The sequence below is a fragment of the Melospiza georgiana genome, chromosome 21 (assembly GCF_028018845.1).
Source record: "Melospiza georgiana isolate bMelGeo1 chromosome 21, bMelGeo1.pri, whole genome shotgun sequence".
Classification (NCBI taxonomy): Eukaryota; Metazoa; Chordata; class Aves; order Passeriformes; family Passerellidae; genus Melospiza; species Melospiza georgiana.
In genome coordinates, this window is record NC_080450.1 from 6,945,709 (window position 1) to 6,972,120 (window position 26,412).

At 47.0% G+C, this 26,412-nt stretch overlaps 1 protein-coding gene across 1 annotated transcript in view; it reads left to right on the forward strand.

The window, feature by feature from the left end:
• The window catches only part of LOC131092221 (heparan sulfate glucosamine 3-O-sulfotransferase 3A1-like), a 40,240-nt gene extending 17,301 nt beyond the window's left edge, over positions 1-22,939 (forward strand). Inside the window, exon 3 of the mRNA XM_058038842.1 lies at positions 22,321-22,939. Coding sequence (XP_057894825.1) covers positions 22,321-22,939 — 619 coding nt within the window. The remainder of the gene's footprint in view (positions 1-22,320) is intronic.
• Positions 22,940-26,412: the final 3,473 nt, after the last annotated feature.

The following is a 26,412-nucleotide window of genomic DNA, read 5'->3' on the forward strand; positions in this document are numbered from 1 at the left end:
TTCCATCTCTGGTAATCCTGGTCTGTGTCCCTAGAAATGAGCTCTGCTGTTTGAGCTGGCTCCAGTTCCTTTGTTCCCTGCCCATGGACCTGCTGGCAGAGCCCCACCACAGGGCTTGGGGTGCTCTGCTTCTGATTGCTGAGAGATGGATGTTCTGAAAGCCAGTTTGGGTTTTTCTGCATGCAAAGCTGCGTGTCACAGCAAGGCACAAAGTGAATATTGCACAATTATCCTCCTGCACTGCTGAACTCTGCTGTGTGAATGTGAATATTTGCCCTTAAATGTTTGCCTGGCGTTCAGCGTTCTTGTGCGTGTGTGGCAAAGGTTGTTAGAGCCTTCATCACCTCTAAAGGAGGATAAAAACACAAAGGGAAAAATCTCAGTGCCTGCAGCAAGCAGAGAACAGGCAGTGACATGCAGAGCTGGGGTTTGGGGCTGTGCAGGGCTTGGGGAGCCCTGGCTTGTCCTTGTTTGTGGGAACTCAGCACATCCCTTTGGATGTCCAGAGTTGCCAAGAACCTCGTCAGGGTGCTTGGAGACCCTGGCATGCTGCCCAGACACCTGGAGACTTGATTTTGACCCTTGCAACGAGTTGCCAGCTTTGTGTGAGGACCTGAAAGTCACACAGGTTTGAATGGTGTAATAACAAGGTACTCACGGGGTGAAAATGTAGATTTTAGGATTTTTGGTATGGGTGTTATGGGGACAAGATGGAGGAATCAGGGCATGTCTAGTCCTTCTTCTTTCTTCTTGTTGTTCTCCATTTTCTGCAGTGATGTTGGCACTTTGGGATTGGTTTAGAGTAGAAGTGCACTGTCTAACATAGGTGATAGGCATTGGGAATTAAGTGTAAATATGTTATACGTAGTTTGTAGTATAAAAGGACAACACAGAGTGCCTGTGGCTGCCCTGCTGAGCAGATCTCGGCTGGGCAGAAAGAAAATTTTTTAGATAAGAATTAATAAACAACCTCAAGACCAAAAAGTGAAGAGTCCAGACTCGTTCTTCAGTTGTGCAGGCTGAACCAGAGACATCCTGCACATCTCAGGGCAGAGAACATCAAGAGCAACCAGAGACATGTTCATTCCAGGGAGGTTTCATAGGGTGGTTTCTGAGGCACCCTGGCCTCCCCCTGTCCCTCCTCCCCCTCTCAGGTCTCCATCTGTCCCATCAGCAACAGGTTGGAAAGAAGCAGAATTAGAGACTTCCTCAAGCTGTGTGAGGTTAAGCTGTGAAATTGGCTGCCATGGGAGGTTTTTAGCTAAAAGAGTCTGAAAAGTGCTTGGCAAAGAACAATGCACCAGGAGCTGCCGAGTGTGATGGACCAGAAGCAAAGCCCAGCTGAGGGAGCTGCCAAATCTTACCCTGGAGGGACCCATGGTTTGCTCCTGCTGCTGGTGCAGGAATTATCCTGTGGATCACAGGGTGACCCAGGGAGCCTCATCTTCCCAAATGTTACTCAAGAGGGCTGGGACTGGCTTTCCCTGCTCTGTGTTTGCTCTGACCACAGGCAGACACAGAAGGTGCTCAGAGTCTTGCACAAGGAGTCACACTGAGCTGAAATCTTGTTTTTACATGCCCAGGGTGTGATCCCTGATCAGCCCAGCACAGCACCCAGAGCTGTTTGTCACCAGCTGTGATGGTGCTCTGCCTGCTCCTGGCTCACCACAGAATCACAGAATAATGAACTTGGAAGAGACCTCTAAGACTGTAGCCATGATATTTTATGAATAATCCTTTTGCGAGGATTTTTTCTCCTGAGCAGCTGAGAGGTCTCAGAGGAAGAGAAAAACAATAAATATCTGCTGCTGTGGAATGCAACAGGTGCATCTTTGATTGGTCCATGTTGGTTGTTTCTAATTAATGGCCAGTCACAGTCGGTTGGCTCGGACTCTCTGAGAGTCACAGGCCTTTGTTATCATTCTTTTCTTTCCTTTCAAGCCTTCTGATGAAGTCCTTTCTTCTGTTCTTTTAGTATAGGTTTGGTATTATGTATCTATCATAAAATGATAAAATATTATTATTTTTATAAAATAGAAATATATCTATATTATTATAAATACATTATCTATATTACTATAAGCAATAATATTTCTATTAATTATAGAAATAGAAATTACTATTTCATTATAATAATAAAAATATTATTATAATTTCCATACTAATTATTATATTGATAATATAACAATACAAAATTATTATCTTATATTATAAAGTATTTTATATATAATATATAATATATGAAAATATATATTATATATAAATAGATCAATATATAACTATATAATATATATTTTGTATTTATATATAAAACATATAAAATATATAAATATAAATATATATTATATATTGTATATCGTATATTAAATACATTAATATTTATACTTATAATTATATTATATTTATATTTATATTTACATTTATATTTATATTTATATTTATATTATATTGTATTATATTATATTATATTATATTATATTATATTATATTATATTTATAGTATATTTATATTTATATTTATATTTATATTTATATTTATATTTATATTTATATTTATATTTATATTTATTTATATAAATCAGCCTTCTGAAACATGGAGTCAACATTCTCATCTCTTCCCATGTCAGGATTGGGAAATTCCCATGTAAGATCATCGAGTCCAACCTGTGCCCCAACACCTCAACCAGACTATAGCACCAACTGCCATGTCCAGTCTTTTTTAAACACACCCAGAGATGGTGATGCCACCATCTCCCAGGGAAGAGCATTCCAGTGCTTTATTATTCTTTTGGTGAAAAACTTTTTCCTAATATCCCACCTATCCCTCCCCTGAGACAGCAGTACCTCCTCTGGAATAGGCTTCTGAGGAGTTCAGCAGGCAGGTTGGAGGGGCTGGGGCAGGGAAGGGCTCCCAGGCTGACCCAGATGCAGAGCAGAGAATTAACACAGAGTTAATTGAGTTTGACCGTGCCCGGTGCCCCCCGGTGGGCTCAGCCCCAGCCCTGGAGCTGCTTTGTTTGCTGTGGGACAGCTTGAGCTCTGCCCTGCCTGCACGGGGGGCCGTGGCCCCCTGTCACATCCAGGGACCTGCTGTCCCCGTGGTGTGATGTGACAGCTCAGTGAGCTGTGAGCTGTGCCTTTGGGGGGCTGCACTCTGCAGTTTGCAGCTTCATCTGCCCCCAGCCCCCTGATTGCACTCGGGCTCTTTGGCACAGGGACAGCATCTCGGGGTTGCTGCTGCTCACAGTGACTCTGAGATGTGTCACAAAGCCTCTTTTTCCCAGCCTGGTGGTCGAAGAAGGAGTTAAAACTCTTCTATTCTCATTCTCAAGGTTGTTTATTGTTTCTTATCTATAAAATTCTTTCTCTGGCCTGCCAATGTCTGCTCAGCAGGTCAGACAGAGGCACACTGGTGTTATATTTTTATACTAAAAACTACGTGTGCATTATTCACCATAACTTCCCAACACCTCTCACCTATGTCAGACAGTGAGCTTCTACCTTAAACCAATCTGTAAGTGTCACCATCACAGCTGAAGATGGAGGACAAGAAGAAGAAGGAGAAAGGCTGGACATGCCCAGATTCTTCTATCTTGCCTCCTGAACCCTCATTCTAAAAACCCAAAAATCCATTTTTCACCCCGTGACAAACTAATTATTATTCTACTTAGACTTTTGTGGCTTGCAGATCCTCATACAAGGCTGGTCATTTTTTCCATGGGTCATAATCAAAGCCACAGGGGTCCTGGGCTCTGTGCCAGGGTCTCTGAGCCCCCTGGCAGGAGTTTGGGCCATCCAGGACAGCCAGAGCTTTGGGGAGAGATTTACAGCTCAGCTGGGGTAGGGCTGTGGGTCAGAGAGGCCCAGTGATCTCCTGGTGATGTTCCTGCTGGAGAGGATGCTAAACCAACGTGGCAGCAACAGATCTACCCCCAGCTTTGGAGCCAAGGGAGGGCAGGGACAGTGGGGACACCCCCTGAGCCCTGCTCTGCACAGGCACCAGCCTTGGGTCACCCTGGCATTGCTGACTCAGCCATGGGCCCTTCCCTCTGCAGAGATTTCCAGGAATGCCCTCCTTAGCATCTCCCACTAGGCAAATCACAGCCAGCACATGCTTAGGGAGAAATTGGATTTACCCTGTAATCTAATCAATGTTAAATAACAGTAATTCTAACTCCGAGCTCCGTGTTTAAAGTGCTGTTGGTCTCTGGGGTTCACTGGAGTTATTTAATCTAATGAAATCCCATTACTGTCTCATGAGGGTGCACCACAGGATGTCCTTCCTAGGAAGGAAGGCAATGGTTAAAGAATTGGGACAAATATTTAGGGACAAATATCCAGGGACAAATATCCAGTAGGGGAAGGGGCTGAGTGCAGTAAGTTGGGGGTTTCACCTGGCAGGAGCTCACAGCACTTTGGCTGCATCACTGCAGTGATGCTGTCATTGCTCAGGACATGGTGGTGTCCAGGTTCCTCCTGTCACCTCCCTGGGCAGGCTGTGCCACCTTTTCCCTTTTCCTGGCCCTAACAGGGGTTGTGTTCCTTAACCCATCTCAGTACCCCACCCAGCATCACACTTGCTGTGCTTCCTGCAGTGTTGGGTTCTCAGCACTGGCTGTGTTGGGCTTTGATGGAATCAGAGAATCACCAATGGTTTGGTTTGGAGTGGACCTTACAGAGCAGCTCCTTCCAATCCCCTGCTGTAGGCAGGGTCACCTCTCCTAGCCCAGGTTTGTACCAGCCCCATCCAGCCTAACCTTGAACACTTCTGGGATTTGAGATGTTTCCCCCAGTCCTGCTGTACTTTCCCCATTTGCATCGAGCAATTTTTCCTAATCTGCTTTACAGAGGCAGATAGGAGCTCTCCCAGGTCACGTTTCCCAGCTGGATTTGTGACAATTTCTGAGCCTTCAATCAATTCCATCCCAAGAGAGTCAAGCTGAGCCCTTTGCACCAGTTGCTTTCCTGCATGCTGAGCTCATTGTATTCAAATATCTTGGAATTCTCTCAGCAGAAGGCAGGGGCTGTGCTGCTGACAGATCCTGTGTGCTGGGGGAGTGTTCCTTCCCCTGCAGCACGTGCTCCAGTTTCCCTTTATCACTTCTTTAATAAGGCTGATATTTACTCTGCATTGCTCATTTGCTGCCAGAATTGGAAGCATTAGAGCAGCAAGTGATAATTAATTACCTTTAGAGCAGTGTGGGGTAGGAGCCCAGCATGGTGCTGCCCCAAAGGAGAGGGATCAAACCTGATTTTGGGGTGTAAATTCCCGTCTCACTCTATTCCTCACTTTCTAGAACAGCTGGGATGGCTGTCAGGGGTGCTGAGCATCCTCTAGAGGAAAGATTGCACCCAGAGGTGCTGGGAGAGGACACAGCTGGCTCAGTGGCAGTGGATGGGATGGGAATGAAGGGTTGTGGCTCTGTGCTGCTGAGTTATCTTGGGACATCTTCAGAGCTGCCCATCCCCAGGGAACAGCTTGTTTCCTTGAAAACCATCTCCATGCTGGAAAAAAAACCCAAACAACATTAAAAAGAAGCAAGTCTGGTAATTTAATCATGTTAAGTGCTCCTAAAATCACGTCTGCACTGCACAGCAGCATGCCAGAGCTCTCTGGAGGAGCAGATGTGGCAGGGTTGGGTGCAGAGAGATGGGGCTGATGCCTCAGGTTTTGGCTTTTCTATTTTTCACATGCTGCTTCAGTGTGTGGGTCTGGGCTTCACATGAGGGGATGGTGAGCTCTGTGCACAGAGCAGGGAGACAAAACAATTCCTGCTCCAGCTGGGCACCAAGGACAAATGATCCAAATCTCAGCCCAGGAGCACAAAAAACGTGGGCTGGAGAGAGAAAAACAAGGATGGGACTGCATAAGCTAAAGGCATAATTAGACAATTAACTGCAAGATGCAAATGGAGCAGAACTGATCAAAGTAAGAGACCCTGTGAATGCTTGTGAATTTTGGGACCATTTTGGTTCACCTTGGGTGCAGCCCTGGTGTGGCATATTCACATGCCCTCTGAACAGACAGAAGCTGTGAGACAAGCAGAGAAGAAGGAAAACACAATTCTTAGCTCGTTTGCTGTGCCTGTGTTGTGCTAAAGCAGAATGCAATGTGGAGATTGTTTACCCACAGTGAGGATGTTTTGTTCCCTTGGCCTGTCAGGGCCAGGTGTGTGTGTGTCAGACTGGCACGGGACAGAGATGAGTGCAGTTCTGAGCAGTTGTGAGCAAGGGTGAGTGCATGGCAGATTCAGTTTAGATGAAATGTACATAGTACAGTACAATAAAGTAATTCTTTAGCCTTCTGATGATGGAGTCACATGCGTCATTCTTTCTCCCCTTGGTCGGAGTTGCCTTTGATTTACAATAGCCCTGGCTGGGCTCTTGTGCTGCCAGGGTGGATCCATGGAGGAGATCCTTTTACTAAATCCCTGCTTTATTCTCTAACTCTGCCCAGCCTCTGCTCCAGCTCAGCCTTCCCCAGGCATCAGGGCAATGGATGGAGGTGGGGGGGCGAGATGCCCTGTGCTTTGGCAGCACTGCAGGAGCAGCCCTGGTCCCCTGAGGGGTGGCTCTGTGTCCCCAGCCCCTGGGGGAGGCTGGCAGGGTCCCCTGGCCCTGGGCTGGCCTGGCAGCAGGGGCAGAGCTTGCTGTGCTAACGAGGAGCTGCAGTCCCACCGTGCCTGTGCTCATTACGCACGTCCCTCTCACACCGCCCTCATTATTCCCCTGCTATCTAGTGTCATTAAGATATCAAGTTCATTTAGGTACATCCACATTGGCAGTTTAATTATGTCTGGGTACTACTCTGTATTTTATTCATGGACTATCTGGGGGCGGTTGTCAAACACAAGGCCAGGAGATAAAGGTTTGGTGGCTGCAGAATGCTAATGTCCTGCTGGCTCCCTTTTGACAAATACACATGCCAGTTATTGCCAAACTGATTATTTAATTCATTAACACCACATACATCAGCTCCCTTCACCCAGCATTATTGTGTACATTCATCTTTTCATAAACAATTACCTGACAAAGTTGAGAGGGGCAAGGATTGGGGAATGAGAGCTGTGCTGGGAAGTTGTGGTGTGGGTTAGGAGCGAGGTGCTGGGGGTGTGCAGGACGCTCCCTTAGCGTGATGGCTTCATTAATCAAATTAGGGACAATGGCATGTCACATGTGTGCCCTGCTGCCCAACAGCCTGCTTGTGCTGGGCTCCCTCCTGGGCTCCCTGAGCAGTTTGTGGTGATGGGGTGGGTGAGGTGGAGCCCAGGGGACCCTCTGGGAAGGCTTGGAAAGCAGCCAGAACATGACCTGCATTTCTCATTATTATTTTTATTTTTGGTATTATCATTACTATGATGAGGACTATTTGCATGAAAACAAACATTCTTTGTTTATTGTTTCTGTCTCTTTTCCAGCTTCCTCATACTGCTTTTTCCAAAATTGGAACCATTAGAGCAGCAAGTGACAATTACCTTTAGAGCAGCGTGGGGTAGGAGCCCAGTGTGGTGCTGCCCCAAAGGAGAGGGATCAAACCTGAATTTGGGGTGTGAATTCCTGTCTCACACTGGAGCAGCTTCCTAGGGACAGCTGGGATGTCTGAAGTTGGAACCCTGTGCAATAGGATTAGAAATATTGGTAGGAATGATTAGGACATCACAAGTATGTAACCAGCTGGGAACAAAGCCCCCAGCATGATTGCTTTCTGCAGTTTTTGACTGTAAAAGCTGGAGATGGAGAAAAAAATTAGCAAGGAGATGAGAGCAGTGAAGAGTAACCAAAGTCATGAAATAAGTGAATCCTGAAGCTTTCCTAGAGATGGTGGTGAGACCCTGTCGCACACATCTTTTATGAAAATCCTAAATCTTTTAGGATTTTTCCTCCTGAGAAGCTGAGAGGCCTCTGGAACAAAATGTAAACATTGATTATCTGCTGCTGTGGAATGCAACAGGTGCATCTGGGATTGGTCTCATGTGGTTGTTTCTAATTAATGGCCAATCACACTCAGCTGGCTCAGACTCTGTCCAAGCCACAAACCTTTGTTATCATTCTTTCTTTTTCTATTCTTAGCCAGCCTTCTGATGAAATCCTTTCGTCTATTCTTTTAGTGTAGTTTTAATAAAATATATATCATAAAATAATAAATCAGTCTTCTGAAACATGGAGTCAGATCCTCATCTCTTCCCTCATTCTCAGACCCCTGTGAGCACCACCAGAAGCCTCACCAGAGGGACCTGCCCAGAGGAGATCATTCCCATCTCCAGCTCCTCATGTCCAGCACAAATCCCTGTGGAAGGGGTCAGCCCTGGAGCTGCTCCGGCCATGCCCTGGAACACACAGCCCCGCTGTTCTCAGTGAGGTGTTTTGTTTTATTTCCTCAGATGCTTTGTGCCCTCAGCTGTTCCTGCAGGCAGAGTCTCCCTGGTGTGGAGGAGCAGCAGCTGCAGGAGGCCACCAATAGAGCCAGGATCAATTCAGCCTCTCACTCAGGCAGACACGCTCCAGAAGCAATGCTGCAGGGGTCACGCTGCTCCAGTGCACCATTTGCAAACTAAATAAAGGATCTGAGTGAGTTTTAAGTGCCTAACTCCCTTAGGCCCCTTTGGAAAAAGCCCCACTGGAGTAACTAAGAAGCTTTCAGCGTGTGTTTGCAGGAACATTAATCCCCCTTGCTATGTCAGCTCTCTTTGATCACACTTCAAAACCTTCATCTCCAGGGGTCCTGTCTGGGCTTCCCAAAGTGGCTTAAGGGCAGAAGACCTGGGCTCCCAAGGCTCAGGATCCTCTTCCAAATCCATCCACATTGGAATGGAGGGATCACACCATAGCAGGGGTCTGCCCTGTCCCCTTCCCTGCAAGGTGAGACGCACCATGGGTGATGGGTGAGTGTTGTGGTGGGTTTAAAGTCTCAAAAGTGTCAGCCTGGGCTTGGTCAGTTCTGCCTGTGCTTCCTTGCTGTTCCCAGGGAGGTGTGATGGAAGAGGAAAGGGGGTTTTGTCTTTGGATGCTGAGAAATGAATGGTGAAGGAGGGCTGGTCTTGCCAAGCAGGGCAGGGCTGGAAAAGGAGAGGCTGGAGTCACCTTCAGGAGCTGATCTGAAACCTCCAGCCCATGTTCAGAGCTGGGTGAGGAGCAGCAGTGTCTATTGACCTGGATCCAAATGACCCAAGTTGACTTATGAACTTGATGTCAATAATTGGGGTTTTTATAGTCCATCCATATTCTGGAGAACTCTTCCTTCCTTCCTTCCTTCCTTCCTTCCTTCCTTCCTTCCTTCCTTCCTTCCTTCCTTCCTTCCTTCCTTCCTTCCTTCCTTCCTTCCTTCCTTCCTTCCTTCCTTCCTTCCTTCCTTCCTTCCTTCCTTCCTTCCTTCCTTCCTTCCTTCCTTCCTTCCTTCCTTCCTTCCTTCCTTCCTTCCTTCCTTCCTTCCTTCCTTCCTTCCTTCCTTCCTTCCTTCCTTCCTTCCTTCCTTCCTTCCTTCCTTTTTTATTTTTTATTTTATTTTATTTTATTTTCCTGTATTCACTCTGAACAACCTCGGTGTCACTGCCCCATCCTGAGCCTCCACATCCCCTCCCTGTGACACAGAGCTGAGCATGGTGCAGACCCGCAGAGCAGAGCTGGCTGCTGTGCCATTTACTCCTGAAATCTGCATCTGCTGCAAACTAAAACTCCCTGAAATATGTCAGATGGCTCTGGTAGTGGATCAGACAGTGATGCATTCCCTGGAGAAGGTGGAATTGCTGAGCTCAGGGAAGAGCTCTTGCTACAGGATCTTGTGAGAAATGGCCAAATTCCCTGCCTTGGCCCTTGCCTTGCCCAGAACTTGCACATTAGGCCAGGAAGATTTTTTTTCAGCTTTCTGGAGACTTTTCCCCCTTTTGCACCTGACTGCTTTGCTCTGGGAATGAAAGTATAGAGCCCTTTCCCAGCCCTTAAAGTTTCATTAGGCAAAAGGACAAAGAACTGGCACAGGAAGGATGAAGAACCACTGCAAGAGTAAACTTGTGTGACTCTATGTATTTTAGATCACAGCCTGAGGTCAGGCTCCCTTTTCTGTAATACAAATAAAGGGTTTTTGGCCATGCAGCAGCAGATGTGTAGTGACACATAAAAAAAGTCACTTCTCAGCAGAATTTAAGAAACAGCCTCTGTTCTCAGCAGTGAGGTCTTTGAGGTGTCTGGGTGTTTCATAAACCCCCAGCAGGCACAGATACACTCACAGATGTGCGCTCAGCATCTCCAGCAGCCCAGGGCATGCCACAGGAATTTCCAAAATTTATCATAATCTCTGCTGAACTGTTGAGGACTCCACAACACTATCCTGGCTGGCAGATCCTTTTGCCTCTGTAGATAAGGGAGAAGATCCATCTCCCTGCTCCCCAAACCCCAGCAGCCAGTTCACAATCTCCAGAGACACAAGGGTGCCCAGAATCCCCAGGTGTGGCTGTACAGCCCAGTGGGTCCCAGCCTGCTGCATCCACTGCCCTTTTCCAATATTATTTCTCTACCTCCAGCTTCAGCTGCCTTTATTTAGCCACTTTAGTCCCTGCACTCATTTTCAGTCTCTGAGATTTGGTGGCATTTCTTCAGATGGAAGGAGAATGGAGGAACATTGGGTTTGTTGGGATTTTTTGGTTGTTTTATTTTTCACAAATCACCTCCATTTAGTGTTTTTTCTGTGTCCTTCCAATTTTCAGACAACATTTTACTCCCCTTTGCGTTGTGTGCAGCTTCTCAACCCCCACCCCTGTCTCCAGCTCCATTTCCCACCCCAGCTCCTCTCCTTCCTTCTCCTTTTCCATGGCAGGAGCAGTGAGTGCGCATGGCCTGCCCAGGCACCAAGGAAAAATGAGGCAGACATGGAAAAGGAGCAAATTGCATTATTATGTATTGCAGGCAATAATGCAGCTCCCAGGGGACAGAGATAATGCAGTGAGAGACAAAGGAACAAGAGTTTTTGCTGGCCTGAGCACTCACTTGATTGTGGCCTTTCTGGAATTATTCCTGACTTTTGCTGGGTGATTGTTTGTGTCACCCTTTTGACTTTTCACTTTTGTCTGGCTTGAATTGAGCCCCAGGGTATTGTATTTGTGGGGTGCCCTGTGGCAGGAGTGATGAATCTGGCTCCATGTTCTCAGAAGGCTGATTTATTATTTTATGATACTATATTATATTAAAGAATGCTATACTAAACTATAATAAAGAATACAGAAAGGGTAATTACTGAAGGCTAAAAAGATAACAATGAAAACTCGTGAGTCTCTCCAGAGTCTGGACACAGATTGGCCAAAGAGTGAAAACAACTCACAGCAGAATCCAATGGAACACTCACCTGTGGGTAAACTATCTCCAAACACATTCCACATGAGCACAGCACAGGAGAAGCAAATGAGATGAGAATTGTTTTCCTTGTCTCTGAGGCTTCTCAGCTTCCCAGGAGAAAAATCCTGGGCTAAGGGATTTTTCCAGAGAATGTGAATGCCACACAATGGTTTTTGCTGGCCTGAGCACTCAGTTGATTGTGGCCTTTCTGGAATTATTCCTGAATTCTTCTGGGTGATTGTTTGTGTCACTCCTTTGACTTTTCCCTTTTGTCTAGCTTGACTGGAGCCCCAGGGCTGTTGAGGGATCAGGTTGTGGGCAGAGGCATCCCCCAGCACGAGGGATAGGGGTTATTTCCAAGCTGGCTGTGATTTTTGGGGTTTGTCTGTCTGGGGGACGTTTTTTGGAGACCTGGTGGTTTGGGCTCCCATTTTCTGGTGGGAGCAGATGTGCCATTGGCAAAGGGAGGGAAGCAGTGGAGATTCCCTGAGTTTTGGGTGCAGAAAGAGGCATCAGGATGGAGCTGCTGGCATCAGCCATGCAGAGTGTGTGTCCCAGGCCACATCTGGGCTTGGGGCTCCTGCAGGACACAGTGGGGCTGGTGATCCATGGGTTTGCAGGGCACTGAACTCTCCCTGAGATGGGGATGGGTTTCCTCAGCAGCCCAGGTGCTGAGAAGCTGCCCAAATCAAAGCTCCACCAGCTTTTGGAAAAATCCCATCTGAGATGTTTGCCTGGGGGCTCCCCAGGGTCCCCCTACAGAGACAGCCAAGGCTCTAAGATGTGCTTTGGACTCTTCCTCTTCCTCTTCCTCTTCCTCTTCCTCTTCCTCTTCCTCTTCCTCTTCCTCTTCCTCTTCCTCTTCCTCTTCCTTTCTCCTTCTCCTTCTCTTTCCCTTCTTTTTCTCTTCTCCTTCTTTCTCTTCTCTTTCTCCTTCGCTTCTTCCTCTTTCTCCTCTTCTCTTTCTCTTCTCCTTCTCTTCTCCTCCTCTTTCTCTTCTCTTTCCCTCCTTCCCTCTTTTTCTCTCCCTCTCTCTCCTCTCTCTTTATCTCTCCTGCTTTTTCTCTCCTGCCTTTCCACCTTTCTGAGACATAAGCAAATTCCAGGGAGGCATCAGTTGTCTTTAACACCCAGAGGAAAAATCGAAGGGAAGGGTTCAATTACCCACATGAAAAATGAGTCTCCTAACAGAGCTCTATCCATTTGCTAGTTGTGCTTGTTTTAAAACTGAATTATAGAGACTGCACATTTTTCCAGAGACAAATGCATTAATTTTTCTCCAAACAGACAAGGGAGAAGCAGAGGGAAAATAAGATAATAAGAGTTTCCACAGTGATTTATATGCCTTTGTGAGAAATAATGGGGGCAGGCAGCAGCGTGCTCCAGCAGCTGGGAGGAAGGGGCAGGGGGGTGGCAGGGACAACTGCAAGGAAAACTGCCAGAAGTCCAAGTCTGATTGTTGGTTTTAGATGATATAAGATCACTTTATGTCTCTGACTGGCTTGAAAAGTCTCTCTTCCTCTCTCTCTCTCTCTCTATATATACACATATAAAATATAGACCATATGATGCACTTAAAGCCAGCCCAGACTGTGGTGTTTATACAGGAAAGGATTGTGTTTCTGGCCGACCTCTCCTTCTCCTGACCAAGGATAAACTGGGACCTTTAGAAAACAAAGTGGTGGCTGCAATTTTTAACAGATTTGCTCTTGTATATATTTATACAGGGCAGGCAGGCCCTTCCCCAGGGCAGCCTGCTTGTGCCTGTGGGCAGAAACCAGGGGGGTTGAGTTTATTTTTTTTTTTTATCTGTTCACTTGGGTTTGATTTATATGGTAAAAGAGATATTTTTATTATAGTGCACAGTAAATTGGGTTTCTTTATTGCTCATGAGAGCTGTTTCCCAAAATTGGACTATTTATATAGCACACTGATTGCAATGTATTTCTGATCTTGATGTCTAACTGTAGGGAATAAAAAAAAAATTACAGAAAATCAGATGTTTTTTAAGAAAACCTGCAACTTCTCTTGAAATAAAATAAAACTTTTTCTCAAGATGATGATGTAGCTCTCAGCAGCTCCCAGGAAATCATCTTGGGTTGGTGACTAAAGACTTTTGGTGGGAATTGGAGGCTCTGAAGCAGTTTTGTGGTTTGTCCATTGGTGTAATCCACAGGAAACACATCCGTGGGGCCAAAGGCCACCCTGGCTGTGGTACCTCCACTGATGTTTCCCTGCAATTACGGGAATGATTCAATGAATGAATTCCCACTTGGCTTCCCAGCAGAAAATCCTGCAGCGTTCAGATGGACGTGAGGGTGGAGGGAAGTGATGCTTTAAAGCAAATCTTAAATCTGTTCCAGGGCAGATGGTTAATTGTGGAGTTCCATTTATTTGCCTAGTGCAAATCATGTCCCATTTGCCCATGGCGCCAGGGGAACCAGATTCCTGTTTGTTTTTGCTAAAAGCTGGATTTTCAGGGAATATTCTGCAGCTCCCATTTATGGCCACAGAGGAGGATGACTTGCACATAGGACAAGCAGTGGTTCCTTGGAAAGGTGCTGGGATGAGAAATAAACCCAAATTTCTGTTTGTTTTTGCTAAACAGGGAATTTTCAGGGAATATTCTGCAGCTCCCGTTTGTGGTCCCAGAGGAGGATGACTTGCACACAGGACAAGCAGTGAGTCCCATGGAAAGATGCTGGGATGAGAAATAAAGCCAGATTCCTGTTTGGTTGTGCTCAAAGTTGATGTTTCAGGGAATATTCTACAGCTCCCACGTGAACCTCCCATTTATGGCCTAGGGGAGGATGACTTGCACACAGGACAAGCAGTGATTCCCATGGAAGGTGCTGGCATGGGGATAAGCTGCCCACACCCTGTTGGTTTGCAGAGTTCAGCCTCTTATTCTCATGGTTCCATACCTGAGAAGGTGCTTTGGCTCCTCTTTTCCCATCCCCAGTGTCTGTGGGCCTGGATTCCTGCCCTGGGCCATGAGGGTGTTTCTCAGGGAACTTCCCAACAGGGCCTAATTGAAGCCTGTAGAGATTTTTTTTCACAGATTCATGGCTTTTCAAAGGAGAAATTTGCATATTAATAAGAAGCTGTTCAGACTGATTGGCTTAATGTGTTTGGTGTAAGTATAATTAAATGTCAAGGGAAATATATCATGAAGTAATGGATCTGGAGTTAATTTATCAAAAAGAAGTGAATCCTAAAGAGGGAGACACTTCCAATAACAAACAGTTCTTTAACCTTCCTCCTTGAGATGATTTGCTTAGTCAGGGCTGAAATGTGGTCTTGGAGATCCTTGAGTGAGGGAGAATGAAGTTGGTTTGGGGATGGAGGTTTTTCCACAATCTCCCATTTACAGAGCCCTTTTTCAGATCCTGCACTGCTTTAGTGCATAACTCTAACCTCCATATAAAGTGTCAGCTGCTGCCTTCACATTTTGGTCAGACAAAACAATTCCTCTGGGCCTGAAACTCAAGTACACCCTACAGCCTCAGGCATCAAAAAGTACAAAAAAAGTGAATTCGGAGGGGAGAGCAAACTGAGGGAATAGGACTCCATTACCTGAAGCTGTAATTGGACAATTAACCCCTGATATGTCAATGGACCAAAGTTAAAATTGTCTGAAAAACTCATGACCATCATCCATCCTGGGTGCAGCCCCTCTGGGAGGCTTTTGAGCGCCCAAGGTGTGTCTATTGAAGGCCTTTAATAAATACCATGATAAATTGAAGGTCTTTAAACAGAGGGTTCCCCCAGGTCCAGGTGGGGAAGGTGCAGCCCTGCTCCCTCCAAGCCCAGCAGCAGCTCCTGGGAGGGTTTCTGGGTGGATGTACCCCTGTGAGACTTCAGAGATGCCCTTAGAGGGGAAGAATGAGATGGAGATTTATTTGTATCAGGTGCTGGGCCATTTGTAGCCGTTTTTTTGGTCATCCCTCAGTCTTTGCTCTTTGAACTTTTCAGAGCACGTGCCATCTCCCTGCTCTGTTCACATCCTAGCTGGGCACAAACCCACAGCCCACACAAACAAAAATCTCAATGCAGGTGCCAAAACTGGGTGGTTTAAGATTGTAATTGAGGGAGGTGAGGTGCAGGCTGAAGGCTGTGCTGATCCCTTCAAGGCTGTGTCTCCTGGCATCCATCTGTGGGATGGAAAGAGGCTGGGAGCTCCCTCTCCATGGGGCAGTGGACAAACAGGCCAGGACTTCCATCAAAACTCTGCTTTAGGCGGGTGTGGGTCCATGGATTCATGTCCAGCCATGTCCTCTGCTGGGATGAGAAACAGGGACTGACCCTGCTGTGTGCTGGGATGGCAGAAGGGAGCTCTTGATTTGCACTTGCAAGGGATGTAAAAGGATCATGTCCATTGTCTCAGCTGGAAAATCCTCCTTTGGCATGACAGACATAGAGGGGAGTCAGCAGGTTGTGATAAAGAATCCCTTTTCATTTGGGAATGGCATTGAAAATGTGATGAAATCGCTGTGAGCCTGCTTTTCTCCCTTGTAAGAATCAGCTGGTGCTGCAAGAATTTGGCAAAGCTCCTTGAGTGATGCTCTGGCCACTGCTGGGGTTAAACTGGGCATGGTGCTGGGGAGACCAGAGGTGATGAGTGTTGGGTCCAGGAGGAGTTTGTCCTTGCCAGTGCATGACTGGAGCTGCTGGGAGTGCTCTGGGTTAAAGAGCCCAAGGGGATGTCACAGAAAGGGCAGTGACACCAAGCACTGCAGACATGGCACAGAAAGATCCTTCAGAAGATGCCTGGTGGTGTCTCCATTCCCATACAAAGGTTGGACACGTGTTGAAGGAGCTGTGACCAAGAGCCCTGGGGCTCCTCATCTGTTCCTGGTGGGCAGAGGGGCTGGGATTTACCAGCAATTACCCATTGGAGAGAAAACAATCTGAAACACCTTTCTCCAGAGGCCAGCTGGATGGCCCAGAGGAGCTGGAGGTGCCACCTGTGATTGCCTCAGCCCCGATGAGTTTCTTGTTCCAGCAGAGAAAATCAATGGCTTGCAGGGCTAATGGCACCAGGGAGTTTCTGCCTGTCAATAGCACTTAGGCCCTGCTGCTCTCCAGATGTGCCTTCCAGCAGAGAGGGTTTTTTGGGAACCTCTTGGCACAGTTTGCTCTCCCAGACTGGTCACGAGATGCTGGGACACAGGGGTCACCTCTCAGCACAAGGAGACCCCAGGGCACAGCACTCCCCATACCTGCTGCCCTCAAAGCAGCAGCTCGGCCCCTCAATAATTCATCAGAGCAATTAGACAGAGGGTTTGCGTGCTGTAATGAGCTCTGATCCACACGCTCTCCATCCCAGAGGAGCAGAGGGGCAGGGGCTGAGCACGGGAGGCACAGCAGGGCATGGGATGGAGAGCAGAGCCCCCTCCTTGTGTGCAGCTGCTGCCCCTCACTGCACTGCCCCGAGGCTCTGCAGACAGGGCAGTGACACCTTGGCACCTGTGACCCTGCTCTCCAAGATCTTCCGTGCCTTCTGATGTTTACATTTTTATAATGAAACTTCCTTACACGCTTTTCTGTAAATAATTATTGTTTGATGTTCTTTCCTGGAGGAGGAGATGGACTGTTGGTTTGTCCAGTGTCATTGGAGAGGTGGCACTGCCATCCTCCACTCCACTGTCACTTTTAGAAATCTATAAATGTTGGAGGCAGAAATTAAACTGCCCTTCTTCTTACCTTGGAGATTCCAGTGCCCACGTTGTGTTATTTTGTGTCCTAGAGGGAGAGACACCAAGGATAGGGACACCAATAGGAGTGACACCTGTCACCCTGCTCTCTAAGTTCTTCCAAGCCTTCTGATCTTTGCATTCTTCTAACAAACTTTCTCGTGCGCTTTTCTGTAAATAATTATTGGTTTACGTTCTTTTCTGGAGGAGGAGAAATTTGATGGACTGTTGGTTTGTCCAGTGTCATTGGAGAGGTGGCACTGCCATCCTCCAATCCACTGTCACTTTTAGAAATCTATAAATGTTGGAGGCAGAAATTAAACTTCCCTTCTTCTTACCTTGGAGGTTCCAGTGTCCACGTTGTGTTATTTCGTGTCCTAGAGGGACAGACACCAAAGGGAGTGACACCAAGGGCAGTGACACCAAGGGCAGTGACACCAAGGGCAGTGACACCAAGGGGGTGACACGAGGTCACTCTGTGCTGCTCTGGCAGAGTCTCTGGGGGTGTGTGACCCCCTTATCTCAGGGACACTGCTCTTTCCTGCCTTGGCTCCCTGAGGGGCAGGAAGGATCTTCACCTCTGGAGTGATCAGCAAACAAGCTGCATCCTCCATGACATTCCTTAGATGGATTTCCCAGCTCCTCAGGAAGGGATGAGGCTTCCTGGCTGTGACCTCCTGAGAGCCGGGTGTGTCAGGCAGTGAGATCCCTGCTGTGGGTTGTTTTTAAATGCTGAGGTTGTTCAGCCCAATGGTGGAAGGAGTGGAGGTGCCCGTGGCACTGGGTCTGCAGCTGGGAGGGTCTGCAGAGGACTGGCACAGACATCTTTTATGGAAAATCCTTTCCTTGGGATTTTTCCTCCTGAGAAGCCGGAGGCCTCAGGAACAAAATGTAAACAATGATTATCTGCTGCTGTGGAATGCAACAGGTGCATCTGGGATTGGTCTCATGTGGATGTTTCTAATTAATGGCCAATCACACTCAGCTGGCTCGGACAGAGAGTCCAAGCCACAAACCTTTGTTATCATTCCTTCCTTTTCTATTCTTAGCCAGCCTTCTGATGAAATCCTTTCTTCTATTCTTTTAGTATAGTTTTAATGTAATATATATCATAAAATAATAAATCAGCCTTCTGAAACACAGAGTCAGATCCTCATCTCTTCCCTCATCCTCAGACCCCTGTGAACACGGTCACAGAGGACCCCTGGATGGGAAATGGATTTGTAGGGAATCCTCAAAACCTGACAGAAGGCTCACACAGTGTGCATCTGTGTGCAGATCTTGAGATAAGAAATGCTGACTTAGAAATGCCATGGGATAGGACAGACATTGCCGAGAGAGAAATGGAGCTAGAAACAAGTTTGGATATATATAAGATATATCATATATATATATATATATATATATATGGGTTTTTTTGTAAAGGATGGCCTTGCAAAAAAACCCCATATATATATAGGATATATCTATATGATATATATCATATATATGTATGGAGAAGAAATCGTGGGCAAAGAGGATTTTTCAGAAAATGTGGCAGTGACAGGAGGGACTTCACTGTCCTAGGACGATGCCTGGGGGGCAGGACAGCCACATCAGTACATCCTGAGGGAGTAAATAATTCAGAGATTGTTTCCTGACAGTGGGAGTGATGCAGAGCTGCTGGAAACCTTTCTGACCACAGCCAAGGGAAAAAACCACAAATATTTCAGCAGGTGACACCCTCATCCTGCCTGGCTTGCAGTGCTTCCATGGGGATGGAAGAGCAGAGACACAGGAAATTCCAAGGCCCCTGACTTGTTTTGTGAGGGTGCAGCATCCCCTGAGAGAGGGCAGTTGTGTCACAGATCCCTCCAATAACACCAGAATTTCCCTGAGCTGTATCTTTGTGCAGAGAGAATGCCTGAACAGCAGGATGGGGAGGGATAGGAGACACCCAGGGCTCCTTGTCCTCTCCCAGGGCTATTCCTGCCTCTTGTTTTGCTCCAAGCCCAGCTTAATCCATCCTCATTAAAATCAGTGGCAAGAGCGTCCTTTTGCTATTGGGTTTGATTTCACATCCAACGCCACAGTGAGTGATTTTCTTTTTTTCCTTGCGGATCTCTCTGATCTTTTGCCCCTCTCCTTTCAGCATGCTCGGTCTCGCAGCTTTTCTTGGAGGTTTTTTCCTTTAAATTTCTCTCAGTTTCCTGAAATGCATCTTTCCCTGTATCGATTTCACGTGAGATCTGAGGGAGGGCAGAGCAGGAGGCTCAGCTGACTCCCATGCACACTCACAGCTCATCAAAGCAAGCACAGAGCCCTGTGAGCTGCACAGCCCCTGGGCTTAGCAGCTGGCCTCATGGGAGGGAGGAATTAATCTCTTTAGGCAGCATTCCTGAATTTATATGTCCATCCACGCTGCTGGTGACATGGAGTTATCACTCTTTGCTAGAGCATCTTTCTTTTCAATCGTCTCCTGAACACGCTGCAGTGGCACTTCAGGGAGTGTGGGCTGGGCTGGGGGAAGGGGAGTGCTTGTGAGAGCTGGGTTTGGGTTTTTTATAAATTCCTCTTGCAGAATCACTGCTTAAAATGCTTTGGAAGAAAAAAGAGAGATGGTGGGGTGTGGGAATTCAGGACATTGCTCTGGCTGCCCTGGAGGACCCCAGACCCTGGCAGGGGGCTCAAAGACCTTGGCACAGAGTCAAAACCACCTGTGCCTTTGATTTTAACCCATGGAAAAAATTACTAACCTTATATGAAGATTTACAAGCCATGATTTTAATTAGAATGATAGTTAATTTGTCACAGGGAGGAAAAGTAGAATTTTGGGGTTTTTAGAACGGGGGTTTAGAAGGTTCAGAAGATGGAGGGATTTGGGCGTGCCTTGTCCTTCTTCTTTCTTCTTCTTCTTCTTCTTGTCCTCCATCTTCTGCTGTGATGGTGACACTTTTGGATTGGTTTAGGGTAGAGACAGAGTGTCTAACATAGGTGATAGGTACTGGGAAATTATTGTCAATAAAGTACACGTAGTTCTTAGTATAAAAAGCCAACACCACCCCAAGGGCAGAGACTGTGCCAGAACCCGACCAGCTGGACAGATCTCAGCAGGTCAGAGAGAGAATGGAATAGATAACAGAACCTTGAAAAGCAGAACTGGAGAATCCTGACTCCTTCTTGGATTGCAGGGCTGGGAAAAAGAGACTTTTAATACCTTGGGGTCATCTCAACCACAGAGAATCTGAGAGTTGGGGAAGAAGAAGACAAAGAAGAAGAAGACAAAGGAGAAGAGAAGAGGAAGAAGAAATAGAAGAAATGAGTTGCTGGTGGCAGCAGTGACCCAGGGAGCTGCACACACCCCTGTGGGGCTGTCAGCGAGGTTGCACCAAGCCAGGATGCTGGCTGTGCCTCAGTTTCTCTGTCCGGCTTGTCTGGTAGCTCCATGCTGGAGGGAGCTCTGTGTTCCCCCAGGGCTGCCAGCCCTGTCACCGCCGTGCCTGGCTCCTGCCTGGGGACAGGATTCTGGCACTGGTTCTGGGGAGGAGTCGGAGATGACTCCTCAGATGCCCCCTCAGACAGTTCATTTTCCCTCTCTGCCCTGCTGCTCCACCCTATCTAGAGGGTCCCATCCACCCTGTGACCTTGTTGCATTTCTGGGAGCAGATCTGGCCCCTCCTTTCCCTTTTCCACAGCACCCAAGGCTGATTGCAGAGCTGTGCAGCTCTTTCAGAAAGAGCAGCATTTCTTTAATAAGTTTTCCCTGCAATGACCCTTCAGTGGCACCTCCTTAGAACAGCACTTGCCACCACGACAGATTTCCTTTCCCACCACTGCCTCAGGCTGGGGTCTCCAATGCCAGCCAGACCCTGGACATTTCTCCAGAGGAAAATCAAGCTGCAGCAAAGCAGGGAAAAGCTAAGAGAGGGCTGATTTCCCCTTTGCAGTTTGCTTTAAGGTGTTACCACATCCACCGGCAGCTCATCCCAAGCCATGAAAGCAGGAAGGTGCTCTAACACCACATTATTGTCAGTGGGGATTCCCTTTACCTTCACATCTTCAGGATGCATGAGAGATCTTTCATACTCCTCAGCTTGCTTATTCCCCAGCCTGAATGTCCCAAATTCCTGGAGTTTCCCCCAGAGAGAAACCCTCAGCAAAGGTTTGACTTCTCTGGGAGCACATCTTTGCTCAACCCGTGTCAGGTGGTTGCAATTGCTTTAGGAAGGGCCATTCCTTGCTCTCTCATTTGTAACATAACAGCCTGGGGTTTGGTTATTATTGCTGTTTTTAGCTGCTGTTGGCTTTTCATTGTTGCTTTTTTGATAGATGGGTTCAATTTTGCTGGCAGGTTGCTCAGGTTTGCAAAGCAGATGCTGCTGCTGCAGGACAGGGAGCATTCACCCCATACACGGGGTCAGAGCCAAGGGGGCAGGGTATGGGGGCTGCACTGCCAGGAGAGCTGCTGGTGGCGTGGTGGGGAACCTCAGAGGGGCTGCAGCCACCCCCCAGCCCCCCTGGGAAGGATGGGACCGTGGGAGATCAGCTGGGGAGAGGGAAACTGCTGAGGATGGGTTTGTGTGTCACCACATGATGGGTGGGAATTTGTAGATGCTCCTGAGAAGGCTGACCTAGAGCAGAGGCTGGACAGAGTTAAAGAATAAAGCAGGGATTTATGAAAAAGATCTCCTCCATGGATCTACCTTGGGCAGCACGAGAGCCCAGCCAGGGCTGCACCCAAGGTGAACCAAAATGGTCCCAAAATGCACGACCGGGCACGGGGTCTCTCACTGTGATCAGTTCTGCTCCATTTGCATCTTGCAGTTCATTGTCCCATTCCAGCTTTAGCCCATCCAGTCCCATCCTTGTTTTTCTCTCTCCAGCCCACGGTATTTGTGCTCCTGGGCTGAGATTTGGATCATTTGTCCTTGGTGCCCAGCTGGAGCAGGAATTGTTTTGTCTCCCTGCTCTGCACAGAGCTCACCATCCCCATTTCCATATTGCATTCCATTTTGGCACAACACAGGCACAGCAAGCGAGATAAGAATTGTGTTTTCCTCTTCTCCTTCTCCTTCTCCTTCTCCTTCTCCTTCTCCTTCTCCTTCTCCTTCTCCTTCTCCTTCTCCTTCTCCTTCTCCTTCTCCTTCTCCTTCTCCTTCTCCTTCTCCTTCTCCTCCTCCTCCTCCTCCTCCTTCTCCTTTTTCTTTCCTCCAAGAGATAAGAATTGTGCTTCCCTTCTTCTCAGCTTGTCTCTCTGTTCCGAGGGCACGTGAACCCCACACATTTTGGCACTGACATGTCCCTCGTTCTCCCTCTGCAGGGAGCTGATGCCCAGGACCCTGGAGGGGCAGATCACCATGGAGAAGACCCCCAGCTACTTTGTCACCAAGGAGGCCCCAGCCCGCATCTCCTCCATGAGCAAGGGCACCAAGCTGATCGTGGTGGTGCGCGACCCCGTCACCAGAGCCATCTCGGACTACACCCAGACCCTCTCCAAGAAGCCTGACATCCCCACCTTTGAGAGCCTGACCTTCAAAAACAGGACTACAGGCCTCATAGACACCTCGTGGAGCGCCATCCAGATCGGCATCTACGCCAAGCACCTGGAGAACTGGCTGCTGCACTTCCCCATCGGGCAGATCCTCTTTGTCAGCGGGGAGAGGCTCATCAGGGACCCCGCGGGGGAGCTGGGCAGGGTCCAGGACTTTCTGGGCCTCAAGAGGATCATCACGGACAAACACTTCTACTTCAACAAAACCAAGGGCTTCCCGTGCCTGAAGAAGGCGGAGGGCAGCAGCAAACCCCACTGCCTGGGCAAGACCAAGGGCAGGACCCACCCTGACATCGACCAGGACGTGGTGCAGAGGCTGAGGGACTTCTACAGGCCCTTCAACATGAAGTTCTACCAGATGACAGGGCAGGACTTCGGCTGGGACTGAGGCTGAAAGAAATAATTTAAGAAAAGGAAAATATAATATAATATATATCTATTTTTTTTACCTATCAGTAGAGAGGCGGGGGGGGGGAAATAATGGGGAGAAAAAAATAATAGCTGTGCTGAAACACACTTTGGTTTTTATCTTTTTTGTTACACTGCTTTGTTTTCTTTCTTCTCTCAGAGAAAGGGGGCTGTGCACACCCAGAAAAGGAGGCTGTGGAGAGACAGCCTGGTCCCAATGACATGGGCAGCTTCCCTCAATGATTTTTTTCCCCTCTGTAAAAAAACACAGGTGCAAAGTTTTTAGCAGTGACAGGGGTGCTGGGGGCAGCTCAGATTCTTCCTGAAAGTTCAGCCAGGTTTTGGCTTGCAAGGGCCATTTTGGCCAGACCTCACCACTTTTGACAATAAAACAAAGGTGGCTTAATACCTAATTTGGCTTTCCAAATGTTACTTTAGGGGATTTTTTTTATTGCATGAAACATTTGGTGAATTTTGCTTCCACTTATCCAATTTTTTTGTTTTACTTTTACCCCCCTTTAAATCAAGCTCTTTTCATCAGCCGAGCTTATTTTTCCTCTTAAGGAAGCCAAAACCAATAATCCTTTGTTTTGTTTTGAGAGAAAATAATTTTGGTAGCCAAAAGTGAAAGAACAAAAACGATTCTTTTGACTCTATAATGAAAATTGCCAGGTAGTCAAAAGCCTCATTCACAGGAGCTGGCTCTAAACCAGGGCTCCCTATTGCATCCATTTTCCTACTCTGACAGCAAAATAGTTTTTTTAAGGGTTTTTTTTTTCTAAGAGGGGCCCATCTGAAGGGATTTTGGGGATGGGAAGGAGGTTCCACACTGAGATGATGCTCATGGCACACCCTGAAGGTGTTTGGGGCACCCACCATCCCACCAGGGATGTGCAGGAAACTCCTTGGTGTCCAATGGACATGGTGTAAGCCATAATGAGGAATGTTTTAAGTTGGGCCAGTCTTAAATAGACTGGAGGAAGGGTTGGTTGGGAAAAAGTGAGCAATAACAATGTCCAGAAAGAGGAAATAGAAAGCAGTAGTTCTTTCCTAAAGGAGAACTGAGGGCGAACCTTGAAGGTTGTGAAGGACGTCAGGCAAAAACCTTTACCACGTGTGTTTAGCTGGTGGAAATGATTCAGTGACAGAAATCTGTTAGTGAAGCAGAGTCTTTTATTACCATGGCTTCATTTATCTGCTGGCTCTTGATCTTCAGCATTTCTGAGCTCTGGGAGCACCCAGTGACACCTTGGGGCTGCATAAACCACATGGAAGTGCTCCCTGTCCTGAGCCCAGCTCTGAAGGGGTAAAACCTGAGGGGCATGTGCAGGAAACTCCTTGGTGTCCAGTGGACATGGTTGAAACCATAATGATGAATTTTTTAAGTTGGGCCAGTCTTAAATAGACTGGAGGAAGGGTTGGTTGGGAAAAGGTGACAATAATCATGTCCAGAAAGAGGAATTAGAAAACAGTAGTTCTTTCCTAAAGGAGAACTGAGGGGGAACCTTGAAGGTTGTGAAGGGTGCCAGGCAAAACCTTTACCACGTGTTTTTAGCAATCTGCCTGTGCTGGTGAGAATGGGCATGAGCTGTACCCAAAGGGATGGTGGGGAATTGTTGGAACAAATATTCCAAGAGCAAGGTTTTGGGCAGGAATGGGGATGGACAGCCCCCCATGCTGTGCTCTTTATTCACATGGAAAAACCAAAGTGGTAGCAAGGCTGAGGCCTCAGTCACTCACAGGCATAATCAAACAGTGCCAGAACCAGTAAGGCACAAAATCTGAGGTCTTCCAGCTGAAAAGAAGATTTTAGCATGCCATTTCTTTGGTATTTCAGGGAGAATGAAGGTTGGGATAATACAGACATAGCTTTCACAAGTTATTGTGGTTTAAGCCCAGCTGGGATCTCAGCCCCACTCACTCCACAGGTGAGAAAGGGGGAGAATTGAAAGAGTAAATCTCAGGAAACCTGTGGGTTGAGATAAAGACAATTTAATAGGTAAAGCAAAAGCAAAGCAAACCAATAAATTAATTCCAGGCTTCCCATGGGTGCTCAGATGCTCATCCCCAGGACAGCAGAGCTCCCTCACAGCTACATGGCGACTTGAGAAGACAAACACCATCACTCCAAAAATTCCCTGCTTCCTTCTTTCCCCACTTTTATATGCTGAGCATGATGCCATGTGGTCTGGAATATGCATATCCAATATCAGCATGATGTCACATGGTCCAGAATATGCATATCCAATATCCAGCATGATGTCATATGGTCTGGGATATCCCTTGCATCCACCAGGGTCAGCTGTCCTGGCTGTGTCCCCTCCCAGCTCCTTTGCATCCCCATTTTCCCCACTGGAGGAGCAGGAAAAGCCTTGATGCTCTGTAAGAACTGCTCAGCCCCACTGAAAACACCCCTGGGTTATCAGCACTGGTCCCAGCACAAACCCAAACCTATTTTGTCCTGTGAACAAAATGAACCCTACCCCAGCCAAAACCAGCAGACAAATACAAACATCACTTAGGAGTGTGATGCTTTAAAAAATCAATAGAGTTATATTGCTGTTTTCTCCCACACGGTCACATTTGCACTGTCATAAAGCAGCTTTATAGGGCCACAGACTGGGCTCCCCATATTGCACAAGCTGCAGCAATACCAAGCATTTTTTACAGCTGAATATCTGCACCTGCCACCAAATCCCTGCCATTAAATCAGCAGAGCCTTGATATGTACAAAAACCCATCAAATGTGCCTTTAAAAACTCTTCCCAGCACATCAAGCTCAGCCACTTAGGAATCCTTTCCCCTAAATGCTTCAATGTTTTGCTCCCCTCATTTCCAGGGGTTTGAATACCTTGTTGCACACCTTGTAAAGCTATTTAGGGATCTGGGGCTGTGATTGATTGCTTTTGATCTGGGCCATAAGTAGTTTGGAAAATCCCTCCACGTATGAACAATGGCTTTTAAAAAGAGGTCATGCAACCAAATTGCTTTGAACTCTAATAGCATTTAAGCCTCTAAACTCTTTAGGCTTATTTGAAAATCCAGCCATGAAGTTTAGATTATTTTAACCTTAAGAAGAATTGGGAGGTAAACTATTGAAAACCACATCCCTCCTGGGCCTGCAGTGCTGGGCATGTGTATTGGAGGGGAAATTAAAAGTAGCTATAAATAAAAAAGTGTTTTTCTTAAAAAAAAAGGCAGAAAAATATAAACATTAGCCATGAGAAAATAAAAAATTTATTAGGTTAGTAAAATGGTTCTGGTCTCAATAATCTGCCATTAGGCATTGATGAAGCTCAGGCATGATGCAACGTTTTGATTTTAGAACAAAATCCAAATTTTGGATTAGTTTTCAGGGAAAAAAAAAAAAAAAAAAAAAAAAACAACAAAAAACCACACCAATCTTTCTATCAGCATCAAGTATCAAAATGATCATAAATTTTACAAAATGAG